Genomic DNA, 22,540 nt, shown 5'->3' on the forward strand with positions numbered 1-22,540 from the left:
TCTAAATCTACGTTTCAAAGTGCAAGGGCACAAGTCTGAGACTTGCTTTAGCTTAGGTGGCATGGTGGATAGCATGATGCTATTACAGCGCCAGCGATCAGGGTTCAATTCATGTTGCTGTCTGCATGGGTTTCCTCCGGGTGCTCTGGTTTCCTCCCACATTCCAAAGATGTACAGGTAGGTTAACATAGGTTTAAATGGGCATGTGACTCATTGGGCCAGAAGGGCCTGTTACTGTGCTGTAATTAAAGTTTAAAGGGCTGAACACTACCAGTTCCTTTTCGCAGCATAATTCAGACAATACGAGCCTGGCAACATGGTACTTAACAGCCTCTGTTCAACTGCTGTGATCATTTGTTTTTCAGCCTTGTCGTGATTAAGAAAGGCAATAATATCAGAATAACACAATGTATATTTACCCTGATATCCTCCTATGAATTGGTGCTCAGTATTTGATATTGTAAAGTGCCCTGGGAAGCATTGCTACATTAAAATTGAAATACAAATTTTTTTTTATATATACACATCTAGAACAATGTCCCCAAATTAATAATAGTTTTCTCATTTTCTCTCTTCTACAAAACATACTGCACTGCAGAACTTAATTTTGGGACTACTGAACAGAATGTGCATTGTCAATCAGCATTTTTTCCAATGTGTTTCATAGTGCAATGGTTCAATGGGAAACGAAACGACTAAAAACTTTGGGGAATAATACAAACACAAACAAGTTCTTTAACTTAAGTGTTCAATGCATTGCTGAAAAACCAGATTCTCTATGAAAAAATATCAAGACAGCCATCAACTAAACACCTATGGCAATGACTTTAGCCGAGGCATTGATCTATTTCAACAAGCTACTGTGGCGTAGAATACTACTCTACTTGAAATGGAAGTCTCCCAACAATTGGTAACATTGGGTTTGCAATACATCTTCATTTCCTTAAAAAACTAAGCATCACAGATCAGTAATGTTTTGCAATAGTTTCATGGTCAACTTGTGGAGGAAGTAGTTAAAATTAATAGTTGAAGGTCAGCATTTACAGCTGTCAGTATCTTGTCACTTAGTTTTGTCTACACTGATCAATACTTTGAATGCTGTTGCTAATAAAATCCAGTCTATCAACATTAGTGGAGTGCAAGGAATCCAATGCACCATTACCTTCAGTAATTTGAGGAGACTTTCTAAGCCCATTGTACAATTACAGAGAACCTGGCTATCTTCCTTAGCTACTAAAGAAATAAGCAATCATTTCATAGAAAACAAAACGAGATGCAAAGGAGATATTGTTTTTATTCCTCATTTGTACATGGGAGTTGTATAACAGTCCAGAACATTTCCTAAAAAAATTGGCAGCTCTTTAAATGTAAATAGTTTCAATTCTACATCAAAGAAAACAGTTGAATATCAAAGCAGCATTAATTTGAACTGTTTATTTTCTATAAACCATTCTTTTAATTTTAAACTAGCAGCTTGGGTATGTAGCCAATGCACCACAGGTCACTTAACAGAAAAACCAGTTTGTACCATGCTGTCAGCAATAACTGACCATCAAATATTTACTGCAGAATGTTACTATTCACCCCCCAAAGTAACACCTAGAGAAAACAATTGGCATACAGCTGTCTACATTAACATTTCATCTGGCCACACTATAGAAAATACAGTAGTGCTTTACTGAATGAAGCTTCAGTCTAGTAACTTAGAAACAAGCATCCCTTTATTGAGTGTCACTTTTACAAAATTGTTCAGACTTCCTAAGCTAGTGACAAAACATGGAGTGCAGTTGAGGCTGAAAATTAGAAGCAGCTAACCCTGAAAAATTTAATTTAAACCCAAAAGCAAATGAGCTGCTAGATTTATTGTTTTAGTCCCTCTTTTGCCCAAATTATATATTATTTGCTGGTAGTTAATGTAGCCATTTAGCAAAAAAATTTAAACAACTTATTTGCATTTAGGAATGTACAGATTGGATACTGCGTATTATAAAACTAAAAACTCTCAAGCTGCCTACAGTATTGTCGAATCAGTAGTTTAATTCAATATTTAAAAAAAAACAAAAGTAAAGCTCTATTCAGTGTCTGACAATTAAGAAAGGGTGGGAAAAAAAACATAAATAAGGCTTTAATTTGGCAAATCATGGTGCACACCATAGCACCATCTTCAAAAAGCAGCTCCTTCCTCCTGGGCTCCAGCTGCCTAAAAAGTAAATACAAATAACAATCTTAATAGTTACTAGGAAGGTGAGACCACAAAACTCAAGTCTACTATATTGAGATAAAATGATAAACCTCTTAATTCATTTGGGGGGGGGGGGGGGGGTGGTGGATGTGTTAGAAAATCACCCAATGTGTGAAGAACACATGACCACACTTAAAATTTCCAAACAATATGACAAAATCCATATAGGTAAACACATGACAGACTGCGCATTCTGGAATCTGGAGGAACTTCATGGGTCAGGCAGCATCTATGGAGGGGAATGGATAGTTGACATTTCGGGTCGAGTCCAGATTAAGAGCCTCGACCCAAACATTAACAGTGCTGTCTGACCCGCTGAGTTCCTCCTTTCCCTCTCAATCTGCTACACTGAGGATCAATCGAGTTTGCCATGTGTTTGAGCCCTCACCATGTAATAATTTGCCATAATTTCATAAGTGACACAATTTGCCATGTGAACCAAAATCTGCTCCACATTTAAAAGCTGAGAAGTCTAAATTGGTGTTAAAATTTGATACAATGGCAGTTGAGTTATAACTTCCTGTGCAAAATGAAATCTCCAGATACTAAAGCCTTGATAAGATAGCTCAAGGTTGGCTTGAGGAAAAAACCAGGGCATGTGGAATCAGTAGCTGAATGGATGACATATTGGCCAAAGCAATATGTAGTTATACAGCAGTCTTATTTAGAGCACATCCATAACATTTTAAAACAGTCTTAAGAGCAAAGGAAATTTCAGCAGAACCAATACTACAGGTCAGGTAAGCAGTCAGACAATTTGAAGAGATGTCAAGAGAGCAGATATGGTAGAACTCTGTTTCAGTTGTAATACTGTGAACAATGCAGCTGTTTTTTTGGATGTTATTGTGGGATAGCAGCTGGTTGTAAAATGGAGGGGGTTAAAGATATTTAAGAAACAGCAGAATGGAAAAGACTTGCACCTACAGCACTTTGAGATAAAAGGTGCTGTAGATGCAAGTCTTTTCCATTCTGCTGTTTCTCAGATATCTTTAAACCCCTCTATTGTACAACCAGCTCCTTACAATCAATTAAGTATTTCTGAAGTGCAGTATCCATTGCAATGTAGAAAACATAGCAGCCAATTTGTGCACATTGTTCCCATAATCACTAAATTACTTTTAGCAATTTGATTTCCGCACAAAATAATCATTTCATTTCCTCTTCAATTACACAATTATAATACAACCTAGGGTGCAAAAGATTCACAAGGATGTTGCCTGGATTGGAGATTGGACAGGCTGAGTCTGTTTTCCCTGGAGCAAAGGCAGCTGAGCGATGACATGATAGAGGGATATACAATTAGAGGTATGGATGAAGTAGATAGCCAGAGTCTGTTTCCCAAGATAGGGCTATGTAAAACTAGAGGGCATATGTTTACAATTTCAGATGAAATGGAGAAGATTTAAAGGAGACCTGAGGAGTATTTTTTTATATATATATATTATATATACACACACACACACACACAGAGTAGCTGGTACCTAGAATAAGCTGCCAGAAGTGATGGAGGAGACAGGAACAGTAACAACATTTGGCATTTGGACAGGTACTTGAATGGCAGGGCATAGAGGGATACGGAATTAAGGAAGGCAAGTGGGATTTTTAGTGATGGGCATGATAGTCAGCTAAAATGCAGTGGGCCGAAGGGCCTATTTCTATGCCGTGGAATGCCATGACTATGTATATGGACATCCAATTGTCAATGTTGATTAATAATGGCTAACCAACATCAAAATAATTCAGCTATCTATTCCAATGTACAACTGCACTTTTCAAATCAAGCCAGTATAAGCTCACTATTAGCTTCCTACCTCTGCAAATGCAGGTTTTACTTTATTCATTCCTTTACTCTCATTTTTCTCCCCCTCCACGACTTCCCCCTACTCCCACAGCTAAATGTACTTTTGACTGTCAAGAAGCTAATGGCTGTGAAATACAAGCATTAAGCTAGAACACTTCAAAAAAAAGTCAGAATGCAGAAGGAATTCAATATTTAATATGTACCTTTTGCTCAAGCTGGAAAATAACATTTTGAGAGTTTTCCCTTCCTTTTGAGAACTGATGAATCAAAGCTTTCAGTAGCTGCTGCAGTTGAATAATATTCTGATTGAGATCCATTGATGTTTTCTTCTTATCCAACTGTTCCTGAAAAACATTAGAACTAGTGAAAACTTCTTCAATTATGAATTCAGAGCAAGTTTGCTGTTCAGTGCAGTTAATCCTGTTACAATGAAACTCTGATAATCCAACATCTGATTGTTGTGAAATCCTGATGGCTTGGCACCTGACTCGCTCATAAATATTTGTGTGGAATATGAATCACAGGTTAAGAGCAAGAGTGGTGTGTGGCCAGAGCTGGTGTCAGGATCCGAATATCTGGAGTCACAATGTGGGTCAGATTTGAAGCTGGGGTCTGAGATGGAATCCAGAACACCAGGGGTTAGAACGTGGGTAGATTTGTGGCATATTTCACACTCCCTGGACAATTTATTAGATTACTGAGCAACATACAAAAAAGGTTGTTTTGGTGACATCCATCTGTTCTGGTACTAACCAAGTCCCAAGGATGCTGGATTAACAGAGTTTTACTGTAATCAATTTCAGCCACCATAGACAAAATATTCTAGGTGGGTAAAAAAAAGTGGAAAAGTTTACAAATTGCACAAAATCTCAAGATCACAAGTCCCCAAGTTAATTGAAAATCAATAAAGAAAACTGCAGATATAGGCAATCTTAAAAAAAGAAAATGGTGGAAACATTCAAGTTGGGCAACGTTTGTGGAGAGAGAAGCAGAATTGATGTTTCAGGTCTATGACCTTTCAACAGAAGTAGTGGAAGTAAGAATTCAAATGTTTTAAATTCCAGAGGAGGGGGGTTGGAAAGAACAAAAGGAGTGTCCATGATAGGGTGGAGACCAAGAGTTAGAATGACAAATGATGCTGGTGCTTGCCGAGTAAGGGTCACAAAAGTTAGTTATTCGCAGCAGATCTATGTAGATGATGAACGAGAACAAAGGAGGGAAAAAAAAATTAACGTACAAGAACTGCAGTGGCTGGAAATTGGAAGTAAAAGAGAATGCTGGAAATACCCGAAATATCAAGCAGCATCTATAGGGAGAGAAAATCTCACTTACCATTACATTTTGATGGTCTTTCATCTGAACTGGCAATTCCAATACTAATTGGAAAGGCTGGTTATCTGGAATTGCTGAATACTATTTTTGAGTCCTGAGGGTTTTAGCATACATATTTGGAAGGTCAGCTACTGCTCCTTGAGTTGGGCTTTGTTGGAACAGTGTAGGAAGCCAAAGATAGAGGTTATAGTGGGGAATATAATGGAGAATTAAAGTGACCAACAACGGAGCTCAGGGTTACGCTTGCAACTGAACTAAAATGTTCTGCAAAGCAGTCACCCAAAATGCATTTGGCTTCTCTAATATATTATAGGTAATATTAGCATCAAATTGGAAGGAGAACAAGTGAATCACTGCATCACGTGGAAGGACATGTTTGCGTCCCTGGATGATGGGAATGGAAGAGATAAGAGGACAGGTCTTGTATCTCTTCCAGTTGGATGGGAAGATGTTGAGAGAAGGGGAGTGGGTATTAGTGGAGATGGAAGCATGAACCATGAGATTGCAGAAAGGTCCCTTACAAATGCTAAGAGGGGAGGGGAGACGTGTCTGGTAGTGATGGCATGTTAAGTGTTGTGGAAATAATGGAGAATGATCCCTTGAATGCAAGGTTGGTGATATGGAAGGTGTCGATAAGAGGAACTCTATCCTTGTTCCAGGTTGGAAGAGAGAGAATAAGAGAAGTGTGGGAAATGAAACAGAAGAGATTGAGAGTACTGTTAACCATGGCAGAGCAAAAGCCATGGTTATGGAAAAAGGACATCTCAGAAGCACTGGTGTGTAAAGTATCATAAGAATGACAGAGATGGAGAAACTGGGTGAATGAAGCATTTACAGGAAACAGGGTGGGAGGAGATATACCCAGATGGTTGTGGTAGTATATGACCTTGTAATAGATATTGGTCACTAACTTATCCCCTGAAATGGCGAGGGAGAAGCTGAGAAGTTTAGAAGTGATAAAGATAGGACTGCACACAAAAAATTTGGCTCTGAAAGCAAAAGTCACAAAGAAACTAGACCAGCTTGCAGACTAAATGTTGAATAAATATTTGAATCCTATTACAATGTCTTGTATGTATATTGTTAAGCTCTGACAGGAGCTACAATTAATTTTCACTATTAAAAGGGAATGATGTTGAAATGGGAGTTTTGGAGATGTGACACAGAGGAAACAAAAATCCATTTCCCTGGCAGTTTTCTTTCCCACAGGAGGACAATGCTTAACCCACACACAAACAGATGCTGCGTGTTTGCACCTTCCCAATGCAGGATTACTTTCTCTCTATCAATCCTGAAAACAGTTCCTTTCTTAATCCTATACAAGCTTAACAGAATGACTATTATAAGCAAAGATCCGGCCCAAAAAAGATAAAACTGGATATTGTACAATCAATACAACAGTTATCAGTGCTCCCAAGTGAAACTGCAATTCCCAAGCTTCCTGCCAGCTAATCATCACTCTCGATACAAATACACTTGTCCACTGGACTCCTTGTGAAGATTTGATGGAGAGTGGGTGTGAGGGAGAAGTAGGATTCAAAATTTCCAAACATTTATGCTACAAAATCTGCCCATCAACTCTGCACCAGATTAGACTTGCCGGGCCCATTCATTTAAATGGGAAGGAACAGTTACAGGGATGAAGACAATTTCCTTTCTTTAAAAAACAATTTGAACTTGTTTAAATTATTTTTTGACTTTTTTTTTCCCCCCAAGACTTCAATTTTTCTTTTCCGGGGGAAGAAAAAAAGTATTTTTCTTTTTGATTTTTAATAGTTTTGAATACTTGGGAATCTTTGAGAACCAGTGAGCATTTGGCTGGTGACTTTAGCAGCTGTCAATGCATTTCTGGGAGCCAGTACTTCAGTGGTATACAATAGGGTGGCAATTGACTGCTTAGAGCTTCATGTCAACAGAAGATGGGGGTGTAGAGCTAACTTTGCTTGTACTCAGTTATGCCATTAACTGGAATGCAAGCTAATGCCATTTTACTTATTAAGATTCTCTGACACTTACTTCTGAAACTTCATTATTTTCTACAATCCCATCTTTTATAGTTCTTGCTATTTCTGCTTGAATAATGTTCAAAGATTCTTGAGCCTGTAAATTACAAATATAGCAACATTTTCAATGAAAATGCTTAAAAACGGAGAAAATTTTTAAAAATCTATATTAAGCTTTTACAGAATGTGAATATTCAACAGTTGAGATTAAGCCTGCTCTGTTATACACATCATGCACCAATTATGTAGCTGTTCCCCAAAACTGAAATGTGGGGACAATTCTGCTACAATGCAACACTTAGAAAACACAAATGCTCACATCAATCCTCATTTCTGCCTTCTGAACTCCCTGATAGGGAGGCTCCTTGGAGGCAAATTCTATTCTCTAATCCTCCTCAGGGTAGATATTTCTTATGAATTCTTTATTGATGATTTTTCTAAATACAAATATTATTCATTCAGAAGATGCTGACAGTGCCAGTATTTGTTGTTTATCCCTGAATGGCCTGAACTGAGGAGACAGTTAAGAATCAACTACTCTGGTGGATCTGGAATTATATATTAATTGTACTAGGAAAGGACAACAATTTCTTTGAGAAACATCAGAAAACCAGCTGGCCTTTTACAACATCCAGATGCTTCATGGTGACAATTACTGATGCTAGATTTTTATTTCAGATTCCATTACTGTCACTGTCAAATTCAAACATCTCTGGATCAATGGTCCAAGCAACCGAATGTTAACCAATAACTTAATTATGCTACCATATTAACAGTTGTTAGACAGCCTCTATCCAGTCAAATGTCAGTTTTCTATTTTCTAGAGAGAGACAGCATCAATCCTGTTGGTCTGTCCTAATAGTTTTAACGTCAGTTCTATTGCTATCATTGTATATCTTTTTTTTGTCCCATCTCCAGTGTTTCTATATCCTTTTCTTAATGAAGACCAAAACTTAAGAATTATCAAACTAAAATTTAACACTAACTCTGCATTTAAAATCTGTTCCTCCAGATACAAATCTTGGCGCCTAGTTTTTACTTTTGCTCTTGCTTAAATGACACTAAAGAATATACAGTACATGAATATATACTAAATACTGCAAATGCCAAACAGAAATATGTTTGGATAAGATCTAAATTGCTTATAAACAGATTTATAGTTTTTGATCTCTTACATAGAGCATGTAAAGTAATATATCATACACTATATTTTACCTCGTATAGGTTGGATACAACTTCCTGAGCCTCATTCTGTTCAGTCTTCAGTTTTATTGATGTTTCGCTTAATTGAGTTTTAAGCTACAAGTGAAAACAAGATAGGACAAAATTAACTAAACAAAATTCTATTTCCAGTTTTTCCCCCTCTCCCCAAAAACCATTGTTCCCTTCACAAGGGACATTTCTGTTGGTGGCCAAGCAATTTTTAAAAAAAAAATAAGGTACCTCATCTTCTATCACTCTTAATGGGTGGCACTGGACACTAATCAGTTGGTACTCAGATTGCAGGGGAAAAGCAGAACCAAATTTGGACTGATCCACATACTGGGAACCTTGTCTGATTTTCCCCACCAAGATAGAAAAAGACTAAATAATCTTTCCTGATACTGATAAAAACAAAATCAGTGCAGATTAGCAAGATAATTGAAACAGGAGCCTTACTGCTGCATACAACTTATCAGAATTTTAACAAGCTAAACTTTAGTAAGGTTAAGGATTCATTTAACAAAAGCACAGTTAAACACGTACCTATTAATCCCATTACCTCATCTAGCAAAAAAATCTATTAGCAGCTAATTCTGTGTCTGCAATTTTTAGAATCCTATTTACATTTCAGAATGAACTATTCAACCTGTAACCAGACACACTTCCTTTTAATACAAGGATATTAATTCTGTAAAAGGATTGTCAAATTCTTGAATTATCTTCTTCCTTCACACTGATACAAACTTTAATTATAGAGTGATAGAGCTATACAGAACTGAAGCAGACCCTTCAGCCCACTTGTCCATGCTGACCAAGTTACCCAACTGTTAATCCCATTTGCCTGTGCTTGGCCTATATCCCTCTAAACCTTTCCTATCCATGTACCTGTCTGAATATCTTTCAAATGTTAAAATTGTACCCACTTCTATCACTTCTTCTGGCAGCTTGTTTCATATACCCACCAGCCTCTGTGAAATCTTTCCCTTCTCACTTTAAACCCGTGCCCTCTTGTTCTGGACTCCCCTACCCTGGAGAAAAGACTACACCTATTCACCTTATCCATGCCCCTCATGATTTTATAAACCTCTACAAGGTCACCCCTCAGACTCTGACACTCCTTTGGGGGGGGGGGGGGGAGGGGGGGAGTCCTAGCCTATCCAGCCTCTCCTTAAAACTCAAACCCTCCAGTCCCAGTAACATCCTTGTAAATTTTTTTTGCACCTTTTCCTGCTATAGGAAGGATGTCATTAAATTGGATGGCTAGAACTGGACACAGTATTCCAAATGGGACATTATGTGGCAATTGTTCATTATTTAGATAACTGATTTGGATGTTAAATGTACAAGTCATGGTTAGTAAGTTTGCAGATGATTGTAAAATAGGTGGTATCATAGACAATGATGAAGGTCATCAAAAATTACAGGGGGGATCTTGATCAGCTAGGTAAGTGGGCTGAAGATTGGCTTTCAATTCAGATAAGTGAGAAGTGTTGCATTTTGGGATGTCAGATCAGTGTAGGACTTGTACAGTGACTGGTTGGGCCTTGGGGAGTGCTGTGGAACAAAGGGACCTAGGAGTATAGGTACACAGTTCACTGAAAGCAGTGTCACAGGCAGACAGGGTGGTGAAGGCATGTGGCACACTGGCCTTCATCAGCCAGAGCATTGAGTATAGGAGTTGGGATATTATGTTGCAGTTGTACAAGACCTTGGTGAGACTGCACTTAGAGTATTGTGTACAGTTTTGGTTACCCTATTATAGGACAGACATCATTAAACTAGAAAGAGTGCAGAGAAGATTTAAGAGGATGCTGCCAAGACTCAAGGGCCTGAGTTATAGGGAGAGGTTGGGCAGACTAGGACTTTATTCCTTGGAACATAGGAGATTGACAGGTGACCTTAAAGAGGCGTATAAAATCACAAGGAGTTAGAGAGGGTGAACGCACATGGTCTTTTTCCCCCACAGAAGGGGAACTAAAAACTAGAGGGCATAGGTTTAAGGTGGGAGGTGAAAGATTTAAAAGGGACCCGAGGAGCAACTTCTTCATGCAGAGGGTGATGCATATATGGAATGAGCAGCCAGAGAAAGTAGTTGAGGCAGGTCCAACAACATTTAAAAAGATATTGGATATGTACACAGATAAGAGAGGATTAGAGGGATATAGGCCAAATGGGACTAGCTTGGTGGGCACCATGGTCAGTATGGATGAATTGGGCTGAAGGAGCTGTTTCCATGCTGTATTACTCTATATGGCCTTGCCAACATTTTGTGCAGCTGGAACAACTCCTGTACTCAATATCCTAACCAATGAAGGTACACATGCCAAATACCTTCTTCACCACCTTGTTTGTCTCTGTCACCACTTTCAAGGAACTATGTACCTGTATCCCTAGATCTCTGTTCTATAACACTCCCAGGGACCTACCATTGACTGTGCAAGTCCTAGCCTGGTTTGTCTTACCAAAATGCAACACCTCACATTTATCAACATTAAAATCCATCTGCCATTCCTCAGCCCACTATCAAGATCCTGTTATAATTTTTAGATAACTTTCTTCACCGTCCAATATATTACCAATTTTAGTGTCATCTGCAGATGTACAAACCATACCACCCATATTCAAGGAAATTGTTCATATAACTGACAAACAAAAGTGGATCTAGCACCGATCCTTGCAGCACACCACTGGTCACAGGCCTCCACTATGGAAAAACAACCCTCTACCACCATCCTGTGTCTCCTTCCATCAAGCCAATTTTGTATCCAATTGGCTTGCTTGCCCTGGATTCCATGTAATCTAACCTTCCAGACCAGCCTACCATGCAGTACCTTGCCAAAGGCCTTGCTGAAGTCTGATAGGCAATGTCTACTGTGCTACCCCGATCCATCTTCTTGGTCACCTCTTCAAAAAGCTTAAATAAATTCATGAGATACAATTTCCCATGCACAAAGCCACGCTGACTATCCCCAATCAGTCCTCACCTTTCCAAATGCATGTAGACCCTGTGTCTCACAATCCCCTCCAATAACTTATCCACCACTGATGTTAGGCTCACTGGTCTTAGTTCCCAGGTATTTCCTTGTAGCCTTTCTTAAAGACGTTCAACATTAGCCACCCTCCAATCTCTCAGCACCTCATCCATGCCTATTGATGATACAAATATCTCCGCTAGGGGCCCTGCAATTTCTTCTCTTGCTTCCCATAATGTCCCAGGGTACACTTGATCAGGTCCCACGGATTTATCAACTTTTATGCATTTTAAGGCCTCCAATATCTCCTCTTCTGTAATGTGGACTCTCTTCGAGATATCACTATTAATTTCCGAGTTCCCTAGCATGCACGTCTTTCTCTACAGTAAATACAGATGAGAAAGATTTGTTTAGGACCTCGCCATCTCCCATGGCTCCACACATAGAAGACCTCATTGATCTTTAAAGGGCCTTATTCTCTCACTAATAACTTTTTTGCTCCTAATATACTTGTAGAATGTCTTTGAATTCTCCTTTACCTCGTCTGCCAAAGTTATCTTGCGACCCTTTTTTGCCCTCCTGATTTCCCTCTTAAGTGTATTCATACACCCCCCTATACTCTTCAAAGGAGTCACTTGATCCCAGCTGCCTATAGCTGACATACACCTCTTTTTCCTGACCAGAGCTTCAATCTCTCGAGGTCAAGGGTTCCCTACTCCTGCCAACCTTGCCCTTCACTCTAACAGGAATATGCAGGCCCTGAACTCTCACCATCTCACTATTAAAAGTCTCCCACTTACCAGATGTCCCTTTGGCCACTTTTGAACTTCTGAAAGTTCCTCTCTAATACCATCAAAATTGGCCTTGCCAATTTAATTTTGTTTAAAATGTTATCGGATTGCACCTTGGTTACAAACATTCACATCAGAGAACATTAGTCATTATATTTACTTCCAATGAAAAAAGTAAACAGTTTAAACACAACTACAGATGTGTTGAATCATGTCATGAAATGCAAAACATTTATTCCAATCAACAGATTTAAATTCACTGGCAATTGATGTATTAATTGGAAGGCAGTTTAGTACAGGGCATGAAAAAAACAACTGCAGATGCTGCAAATCTGAAACAAAAAAGTCAGAAAAACTCAGATCAGGCAGCATATGTGGAAAATGCTGCCTTATCTCCAGAGGTTTTCTAGCATTTTCTGTGGTCTAGGGCACATTGTGCATGAATATCCACTGCCATTAAATCTACTGAACATATTTTGGGAAAAAATACATGAACACAGTTGCACTGATTTTCTTACCAAATTTAGTTCTTCATTCTGCTTTATTGCTTCAGCACAAGAATCATCAAGTTTCTTCTGTAATTCAGTCAACAGAACTTTGAGCTGAAATGAAGTTTAAAGCTCACTTTAATGTGTTCCTGGGATGGTTGCATAAATATTTAAATTAGGTTAATATACTGTTGCAGTTTTAAGCCTTTTTGATTGTTGTGATACAAGATACTTTTGGATTTAACTTTTTGGACAGTGCAAGGCCACCATCTGCAACACACACAAAATGCTGGAGGAACTCGGCAGGTCAGGCAGCATCTATGGAGGGAAATAAACAGTTGATGTTACGGGTTGAGACCCTTCATCAGGACTGGAAAGGAAGAGGGCAGAAGTCTGAATAAGGTGGTCGGGGGAGGGGGAGGAGCATAGGCTGACAGGTGATAGATGAGTCCAAGTGAGAGGGGGAAGGGGGGAGATGCAAGAAGCGGAGGGGTGATAGGTAGGAGATGCAAAGCGCTGAAGGAAGAGGAATCAGGCAGGAGGAGGCAGTGGACCATGGAATAAAGAGGTGGTGAGGAAACCCAAGACCACTATCAGTTTGGTTAATTTTCTGCAGTTGTGACAATCCTAAGTTTGAACTTCAGTAGACAACGATATTAGTACATTAACATATCCAACTAAAATAAGACTCACTTCTCTGACTTCAGTTACACAAGTGGCCCTCTCCATTTCCACCCTTTCCAATTCAGATGCAAGATGATTGTTCCGTTTTCTAAGCTGCAAGAATTATATTGGTTTTATTATGAACAATATGCAGACTGCAAACAGATTTTAGAGCCACTTACTTATCTGAACAGTACAAAGTCAATAATACCAAATAACTACATTTGTAGCTGCTAAATTCACAGTGGAATAACTTTTTAATTATACAAGGTGGACCTGCTCCAAGAATCAGAATTAAATGCAACACCACAAAACGATGTTAAACAAACTATGCAACATTACTGAGAACAAAAGACAAGGAACTGAATGATCTTTGTCCATTAACTCAGGGCCCTTTCACTTTCAAAAATATTCACAAAAGTTGTGATCAGGAAGGGAATTTAACCCATTCCTACATGGTCGATCAAATTCCACTTATCTGCCTAATCAGTATTTCTTTCAATTCCACCTCTCACCATTTACACTCCATTTCATGAAAACCAAAATTTTGCATCAACACTTTCCTTTCACAAAGCAACAGGTATATACCATATAATAACATTTGTCATACAATCCACTAGATACAAGTACTGAATTTAGAACCTCTCTTTGATGAGCAAAAGCAAAAAAAAAGTCATGCAAAAAAAAAGCCAGCTTGTTTAAATAATAGTCTGAGCTCTGTAGTGGCGACTTGTGAAGTGAAGGTGCTCAAAGTAAACAGGCCTTGTAGATCTAGGGACTTATAGCATTGGCTTTCCCCTCTTCTGATGTTGGCTGCTGTAAGACATCATTTTCAAAGGGAGGCCTATGTCCAACAGCCAAGTATTCAAGCAGACTGAGCACCCCATGACATTAATGGAGGAAAAATGACAACTATTTAAATTTTAACACTTTAGAGCATTAAAAATCACAAAGGTAGATTAAATAGTGAAATGTTTTATTATTAAAGTCCATTATATTTTGAAACATGTGATAGAGTTCCACATATAAATAGAATTATTTTACTTGCCAGTGAGTTTACTAAGCAGTAATTATGGCTTTGTATGTCATTAACAACTCTACCTTTGTGCTAAACATGAGTATTATTATTATTTTTTTTAAACAGACACTAGTTTGTAAATATCCAAAACTCTTACTTTAATATTTGAATGACTATCAACAACCCCAGATTCCCACGTTAAATCATCCATGTACAAAAATCTCAAATTTGTCACTTTCATGGTGTAATGATGACAAAGAGTGCTGCATTTCCCACCATTACAACTGTAATATCCAAGGCTTTGTGGCCTCTTCTGCTGAATCACAAGGTTTTCTTTAAAATGTGTCTTTTTGGTACAATACTTTATAAATATATAATGAAAGTCTATAAGAGCTAGGAATCGTATCCTGTACCTCATCTTCTGTTCCAAGTCCAATTTGTAACTATGATTAAAACTTGGAGTGTTTAATCTCCCAGAATCCACAACTAAACTGCAGTAACGATCATTCTTTTAAAAAAAATAAAAATTCAAGTAACAAACCAGAAATAAAACTGTAAGTGTTGGTCATGCAGTCATCTATCTGCAATTAGTATTTGAGCCAGAAAACTATTTTCTGACTGGCCTACTGTGTATTTTAAGCATTTTTCATTAAGCTGGGCAGGTTTGACTAGCAAGTCCAAATTAGCATGAATCTACATGTTTAAAAAGAGTTCTTGAATTGATCAGTTTTCCCCTGCTCCTCAATTAGGGCTATATGGTTTCACCACGATACTGGCTGAACAAAAAATATCAGTTTTCAGAAATTTTACTGCCCAAACCTCCAACCATCCTTTGCATTCACTTCAGTTCAATTACAATACCTTTGCTAAATAAAAGACAGATCAGAGAGTCTTCTGAATGCTCAACTGAATACAAAAGCCTCCACTTTGAATGTCTTTGTTCTCTTTCAACAATGCTCTTGCCCCACAACCTGCTCCATCTAACATCTTTACCCTAATTTTCTGCAATCTTTTATTTCTTCCCTTACAGGATATTTTGCCCCTATAATACAACAACCCTTAACTTCTTTTCAGCCACCTTGGATTCCTGTCACTACCTCAAGTTTGAATTTCCTTCAAAACCATAACCATCTGTGCTACAGTCCTGCATTTCAAATTAACTACACATGGGAAAAATTACTTTGTTGACTATAAAATGGTTTTAGATACTTAGAGGTTGAGAGTGGCATTATATATTTACTTGGGCTTTTTCTTTGAATTATCTGGTCATTGCTAGCAAATCCTGCATTTGTCACCCATCTTAACTGCCCTTTAGAAGATGTTGGTGATGGTACTGCAGCTTTTTTGGTGAATATAGTACTGAGAGTAAAGATTTCAAGAATTTACTCCCAGCAGCAATGAAGGACAAGCAATACATTTTCACGTCAGAATGTAGATGAGAGACCACAGGTGGTGGGAGTTCCAGTGCATCTGTTACCCTCGTCTTTCTTGTTGATAGAGGTAGTAGTAGGTTCGGGAGATGCTACAAGGAGTAGCCTGGGCGAGTAACTGCAGTGCATTTTGCAGATGGTACACAGTGCAGCCACTGTGTCCTGCTGGTGGAGCAAAATGGTTCATGGGCACCAGTCAAGTCAGCTACTTTGTCCTGGATGAAGTTGTTGGTGCTGCACTCATTCAGGACAATGGAGAGTATCCCAGCATACTCATTTTGTGCCCTGTAGATGGTGGAAAGCCTTGGGCATTAGGAGTCATTTGCCGCAGGACATCTATGGTCTTGATGCTGTAGTATTTACGTGGCTGGTCCAGTTGAGTTGACCTCCAAGATACTTATAGAAGAGGACTTTGTGATGGTAAATGTCATTTGATGTCAAGGGTAGAATGTTATACTCTCTCTTGTTATAGATGGTCATTGCCTGGCACTTCTATGGCACAAATATTACTTGTCATTTATCAGCCCATGCTAAAATTTCATCTAGGTCTTACTGTATGCAGCCTTAGGCTGCTTTGTTGAGGAGATGGTAATCACTTTGAACATTGCACCATCAGCAAACATCCCCACTTTTCACCCTGCAATGGAAAGTCAAATAATGAAGAAGATGAAGAGGTTGGGCCTACAATACTGTCCTGAGGCTTGGATGATTGATCTCTTGCGACTACCACCATCTATGTGTGCGGTACAACTCCAACCACTCAAGTACTGGTGCCCACAGACTTCAATTGTACCAGAGTAGCTTGATGGTGCACTCTGCCAAATGCTATCCTGCAGTCACCCTCACCTACAGAATTCAGCTAATTGATCCACGTTTGAACCAAGGCTGTGAGGTCTGGAGCCAAGTGGTCTTGTTGAAACTCAAACTAGACAGACATCAGCAAGCCAGTGTCACTTGACAGCACTGTGAATGACAGCTTCCATTACTTTGCTGATGACGGAGAGTAGACTGATTGGGCACTAATTAGCTGGATTGGATTTATCCTACTTGAGCAGGATACATGGGCAATTTTCCACATCAGATAGATGCCAATGTTGTAACTGTATTGGAACAGCTTGGCTAAAGACACAACTAGTTCTGGAGTGCAAGCCTTCATCCCTACAGCTGGGATGCTGCCTGGTCCCACAACCTTTGCTGTATCCAAATACTTTCATACAGAGCGAATTGAATTAGCTGGAGATTGGATATGATGGAGATCTCAGGAAGCAGCAGAGTTGCATCATCTATTTGGCATCACTGGCTGAAAACAGTTGTGAATAGTTCAGCCTTTATATAGTACTCACACTCTGGGCTGGGCCACGTCATCGTTGAGTATGGGGATATTGTTGAAGCCGCCTCATCTCGTTAAGTGTTTAATTGTCAACCACCATTCACAGGTTGATGTGGTGGGACTGTAGAGCTCCAATCTGATTTGTTGGTTATGAGATTGCTGCTGAGAATGCAAGTTGCCCTGTATTGTAGCTTAACTAAGCTGGTACCTCATCATTTTTAGATATGCCAAGTGTTGCACTGGGTATGCCCTCTGCACTCCTCATCGAACCAGAGTTGATACCATTATTTTGAAGCCAAGGAAGATTGAAGGATTACAGATTGTCGTAGTGGACAGTTCTGCTGGTTCACAGCACCTCATGAATGCCCAGTTTTTTAAGCTGCTACATCTGTTCCAATTCCATTCCATTTAGCACATTGGTAGTGCTACATGACAATGGAGAGTGTCCTTGGTGCAAAGTAGAATTTTGTCACAAGTACTGGTCAGTGGTCACCTCTACCAATACTATTATGGCAGATGCATAGGTAGATTGATGAATAAGTGATCAAGTTGGATTATCCCTCATGTTGGTTCACTCATTACCTGCCAGTCTGGCAGAACTTGGCCAGCTCTGTCACGGTGATGCTATCAAGCCACTCTTGGTAATGAACATTGCAGTTCTACACCAAGAGCACCTTTTCTGCTCTTTCCATTGTCCGTGTCTCTTGCAAGGGTTATCAAACTTTGGAGAAGCACTGGTATCAGCGAAGGAAGAACAGGAGGTTTCTTTGCTCATGTTTGACCTGATGCCATGAGACTTCATGGTGTCTGGAATCTATGTTGAAGGCTCCGAGGGCAACTTCTTCCTACCTAAATATCACTGTGCCACCACCTGTGATTCTGTTGGTGGGGCAAGATGTATCCATGGATCTTGGGGGAGTCTGGCACATTGTCATACTTGCAGAGAATGTCAGGCTGTTGCTTGACTAGTCTGTAGGAAAGTTTCCCAAACAGAAAGCTTTCCACATCTTTAACTAGATACAATTCCCTTCCCCATTCAGCATTCCTTTTGAGACATTCTAGTCCATTCTCTTATCTCCACAAATCACTCCCTTCTCATTACAACTCCCCATGCAACAACAGGAAAGGCAACATCTTTTTATCTCTTCCCTTCCCACTATCCAGGGAAGGAAACAGTCCTGTCTGGCAAAGCAGCAATTCACTTGCATTTCTTTCAAATCTAGTGTACTGCATTCTCCCCTACATCGGAGCAACCAAACTTAACACTTGACTCCAGTCTGTAGATGCAAACCTGAACTTCCTGTGGCCTGCCATTTTAGTTTCCCATCCCACTCTGACCCAACTGTCTGTGGCCTCCTTCACCATTATAATTAAGCCCAACACAAGTGTGAGGAAAGCACATCTTGCGTCTTTTGGATTCGATATCAAATTCAACATCTTCAGGTAACTATCTCTCTGCATCGGAACTGACCAGCTCTGTTCTAAATCATCCATTTTACTCTTACAACTAACCAAGATTATCATTATAAATACTATATTAGATTCAACAGATTATCACCATGACAACCATTGCTCTAATCCCCTGCAACTGAAAACTTGTTTTTCCCTCTTTCCAGATTTTGATGAAGAGTCTTCAACCCGTAACATGAACTCCACTTTTCTTTTGACAGGTCCTGCCCAACTTTTACAGCTTTTTATTTTTCTCCAGATGTTTGCGAGGAGAACTTTAAGGTAGCTTAGGCTGGGAACAAGTTTGCAGTGTACAAATTCAGTACTTCCATCAATGCCAAGTTGGTCCACACAGTGTTATTCCCCGTCAGTTTCAGGGTAGCAGCAGTGGTACAATCAAGTGGCTTGGTAAACCACATCAGAGAGCATTTGAGTCAACTATGCGGGATGGGTCTGGAATCAACATAGGCCAGATGTTCTAGGATATGAAGGATATTGATATCCTTCATGAACCGGAATCTTCTAACAAAGGACATTAGTGAAGCAGATGGGTTTTCAATGACAATCCAGTAGCTTTGTGTTATTTCTCCCCCCAAATTTAAGATTATTAACTGAATTTAAATTCCACAGCTGTCATGGTAGGATTGAAATGGAGGTCTCCAGATTGTTAATCCAGGTCTCTGGATTACAAATCTGGTGATTTAGCTTCTACATCACCACTTACTATGCCACAAATGGTTCAAAGGCACTTTATGCTGAAAAATAAGGAAACTTAATTGCCTCATTTTTCTCTCGCTTACCTTTCCATCCATTACATCAAAAAAAAAGGGGGCCAATCTTAACAAGAAATTTCTATCCCACTCACTGTACCGTTTGGACATTTAGTGGACCCACAGCCCTCACTCGTGTGTCTCCGCAGAATATTCATTCACTTACACGCAAGGCACGCAACCTTAGTGAGGACAATCTCAATTACATGATGATGGAAACCTAGCTCATGGCTGGTGACATCTTGGACCTTATTTAAGTCCTCTGCCAAGCTATAATTCCAAAATCTGCCCGACATAAACTATTGCAATGAACATGTGGCTACCACTAAATCACACCTTGCCATCTTCTTCCATTCTTCAGGAAACCTCTCTTAAGTTACCTACCCTACCTTTTCATCTCTAAGCTTTGACTCCTTTTGGAAAAAGAATCCTAGATCCCATCGTAAATGTTTCTTGCAAATATTCCACTTCCTTTCCTTCCTTATCCTTTGCAGCAGACAACTCCTAATATCAATCCTAAATCTGCCCATCATACTTCAACCACCCCCTCAATCCAATAATCACCCTGGCTCCCATCTCACCACTCTCCCTTTCCTCTTTGTACTGGCCATCTCTCCTCTTAGTCCTGATGCAGGATTTTGATCCAGAATGTCAACAATTCCTCCCCCCCACCCATGCTGCTTGACCCACTGTCACTCTAGCAAACTAGTTATTGCTCCAGATTCCAGCATCTGCAGTTTCTTGTTTCCTAATAGCAATCTGTTGAAACCCATTATGTTCCCCTGCCTCTGACCCTTCTGCCTTTCATTCTTCCTCAATTTCCCAACACAAATCCTTGGTCACCCCTTCAACCTTACCCCTTGGAAAAGCTGCTGCCCATCCACAGTTGAATCAAAAAGCCATGTTTCAACAATGCCCCCCCTTTCCTTTGACCTTCTGTCCCTCACCAACTGCATCCTCCAAACTGCTTGCAAACATACTTTGTCAGCCTATCCCTAGAATTTCTCCTCCAAAATCATTTACAACTGTAAATAGACAATATACAAATATGCATCTACTTCCCATTTCCTGAACATGTAACAAAGATTCACCTACACTTTCAGTTTCTGTGTTTTCGTGCTTCACTTTTTCCAATTCTTGCTCCAATGTGTGGACTGATGACTGCATCTGAAATACAACATGTGAAACATTAAAAACTTCTGTGAGGAGACAAAGTCCCTCTTATTATCAACACAGCTGGAATACAAATTTTAGTCTGATTCAGACAGCAAGTTTGATAGATATTTGAGAAAAAAGACATATTGACTTATTGGAGAAGGTGGTGCTTGAATGGGTGGGTGAGCAATGAGGGAATAGTGTGCAACTTCCATTGTTTATGCTGGGTTTCCACATGCTTCTGAGTGGACTGAAGGTTATCCAAGCCATCCTGAATGCTCCTTTGCTGTTTTGAGCAGTCACACACACACCACCCCCCCTCCCCCACCCCACCACTCCAGGTGGCTTTGAAAATAACTGATTTGTTTTTGACCTCTTGGTAGTCTGTTGCCATGATGGAGCTTAGAATAGAGTATCTCCTTTGGGAGGTTGTTGTTGGGCATGCAAACGTTGTGGTATGCTCCACAGAGATAGCTGGTGACATTGATTTGTGAGAGGACACTGCTTTTGGTTGGCTTATCCTGCCAATGGATTTGGAGGATCTTGCAGAAACATTGCTGCTACCTACAGGACAAAGGAGAAACTGTTCAACGCACATCACCTCCACTCTGAAAGAAAGGTCACTTCAACCTCAGTTGCAGCATGCAGACAACATTTGCATGTGCACACGTTTGGAGGCAGAGCTCCAAGTCATTGTCAACTCATTCACTGAATGGGCGTTACATTAAGCACAAAACAAGTGTCCTCTATGCACCTGTCGCTACTATGAAACAAATGTCCTTGACAATAAGTGCACAAGACTCCAGAGGTAGAGGTGTAAAAGGGATCATGGAGTGCATGCCCAGTGACCCCCAAAGTTAGCAGAACATGTAGGTAAGGTAGTTGAGGGGCCTCAAACACAGGAAAGAAGGATGACCCAAATAAACAACCTAGCAGAGAAGTCAAGGATACAAAGCTTTAAGTAATTAAAGGAAAGTTGAGCAAACATGCTCTTATTCCACATGTGGTGGGGTCAGGAACTTGATGTCTTTAAAAGGTTAATGAAGGTAGAAATCCTAATCATATTTAATTTCCTAGATAAGCTTTTAAACACTGTAACAGGAAAGGCTATGGTGCAAACAGGAATGGAAAAATAAAAAGTTCTTTAAAAATAGCATAAATATGGCCCTACAATTTCAGTTTCTATTATAATCAGAACATACATATGGGATCGCACATTTGTGTGGTTTTATTTTCCTGATTCTGCAATCTTTCCCAATTATTTTCAATAGGATTAATTGAAAGTTAGTTGAACTGGAAATAAAGCAACATCGGCTCTGGTGTTATTTTGCACGCTTGCACCTGTTTTCTTTCCCTGAAATCACGTTTTCTCTCAGGCCTTCTTCCCCAACCCACAAAAAGAGAAAGTAGAACATTTGGATATTGGTTAAAAAGTAAAATCAAAAAATCTGATCATCAGCCTGGAAAGTAACATTCATTGACAACAGACTATAATATCAAAACGAAAGTACCAGTGAAATGTTAGAAAGGCAATTCTTTGTTGAAATTGGAGAGAATTAGGTAAATACTGGCAGTTCATATTCATGGATATGGTAATTTCCTTCATCCATGATGAGCACATGCAGACTTATTATTAATAAGCCATTACTGACCTAATCATAGAGAAGTAAGCCAATTGTAAAGCAATTCCAAAACAAAAATCAGGTTCCAGAAGATGGTGCAAATTATCAGACAAGCTGGATACCTGCAATAATGCCTTCTGTGATTCTTCCAGTTTCATCTTCCATTTACCTTCCTCCTCTTCAACACTGCTTTGCAACCTTTGCAAAATTCCTTCCTACGGGCAATTTCATTGAAATACTTTAATTTTTGAGAAGAAAAAAGGCACAATTT

General features: G+C 39.5%; 1 protein-coding gene across 7 annotated transcripts in view; it reads right to left on the reverse strand.

Annotated features, from left to right (window-relative positions):
* Positions 1 to 1,274: 1,274 nt before the first annotated feature.
* ktn1 (kinectin 1) overlaps positions 1,275 to 22,540 on the reverse strand; it is a 91,115-nt gene continuing 69,849 nt past the window's right edge. For 5 of the 7 annotated variants that reach the window (XM_052015717.1, XM_052015708.1, XM_052015674.1 and 2 more), the window contains 8 exons: positions 22,392 to 22,484; positions 20,588 to 20,659; positions 13,526 to 13,609; positions 12,863 to 12,946; positions 8,594 to 8,677; positions 7,392 to 7,475; positions 4,247 to 4,387; positions 1,275 to 2,200 (listed from right to left, as the gene is read on the reverse strand). In XM_052015717.1, coding sequence (XP_051871677.1) covers positions 2,165 to 2,200; positions 4,247 to 4,387; positions 7,392 to 7,475; positions 8,594 to 8,677; positions 12,863 to 12,946; positions 13,526 to 13,609; positions 20,588 to 20,659; positions 22,392 to 22,484 — 678 coding nt within the window. In that variant the 3' untranslated portion in view covers positions 1,275 to 2,164. The remainder of the gene's footprint in view (positions 2,201 to 4,246; positions 4,388 to 7,391; positions 7,476 to 8,593; positions 8,678 to 12,862; positions 12,947 to 13,525; positions 13,610 to 20,587; positions 20,660 to 22,391; positions 22,485 to 22,540) is intronic. The other 2 variants (XM_052015691.1, XM_052015685.1) reach the window with 2 other exon arrangements.

Source organism: Pristis pectinata, chromosome 1, assembly GCF_009764475.1.
Source record: "Pristis pectinata isolate sPriPec2 chromosome 1, sPriPec2.1.pri, whole genome shotgun sequence".
NCBI lineage: Eukaryota > Metazoa > Chordata > Chondrichthyes > Rhinopristiformes > Pristidae > Pristis > Pristis pectinata.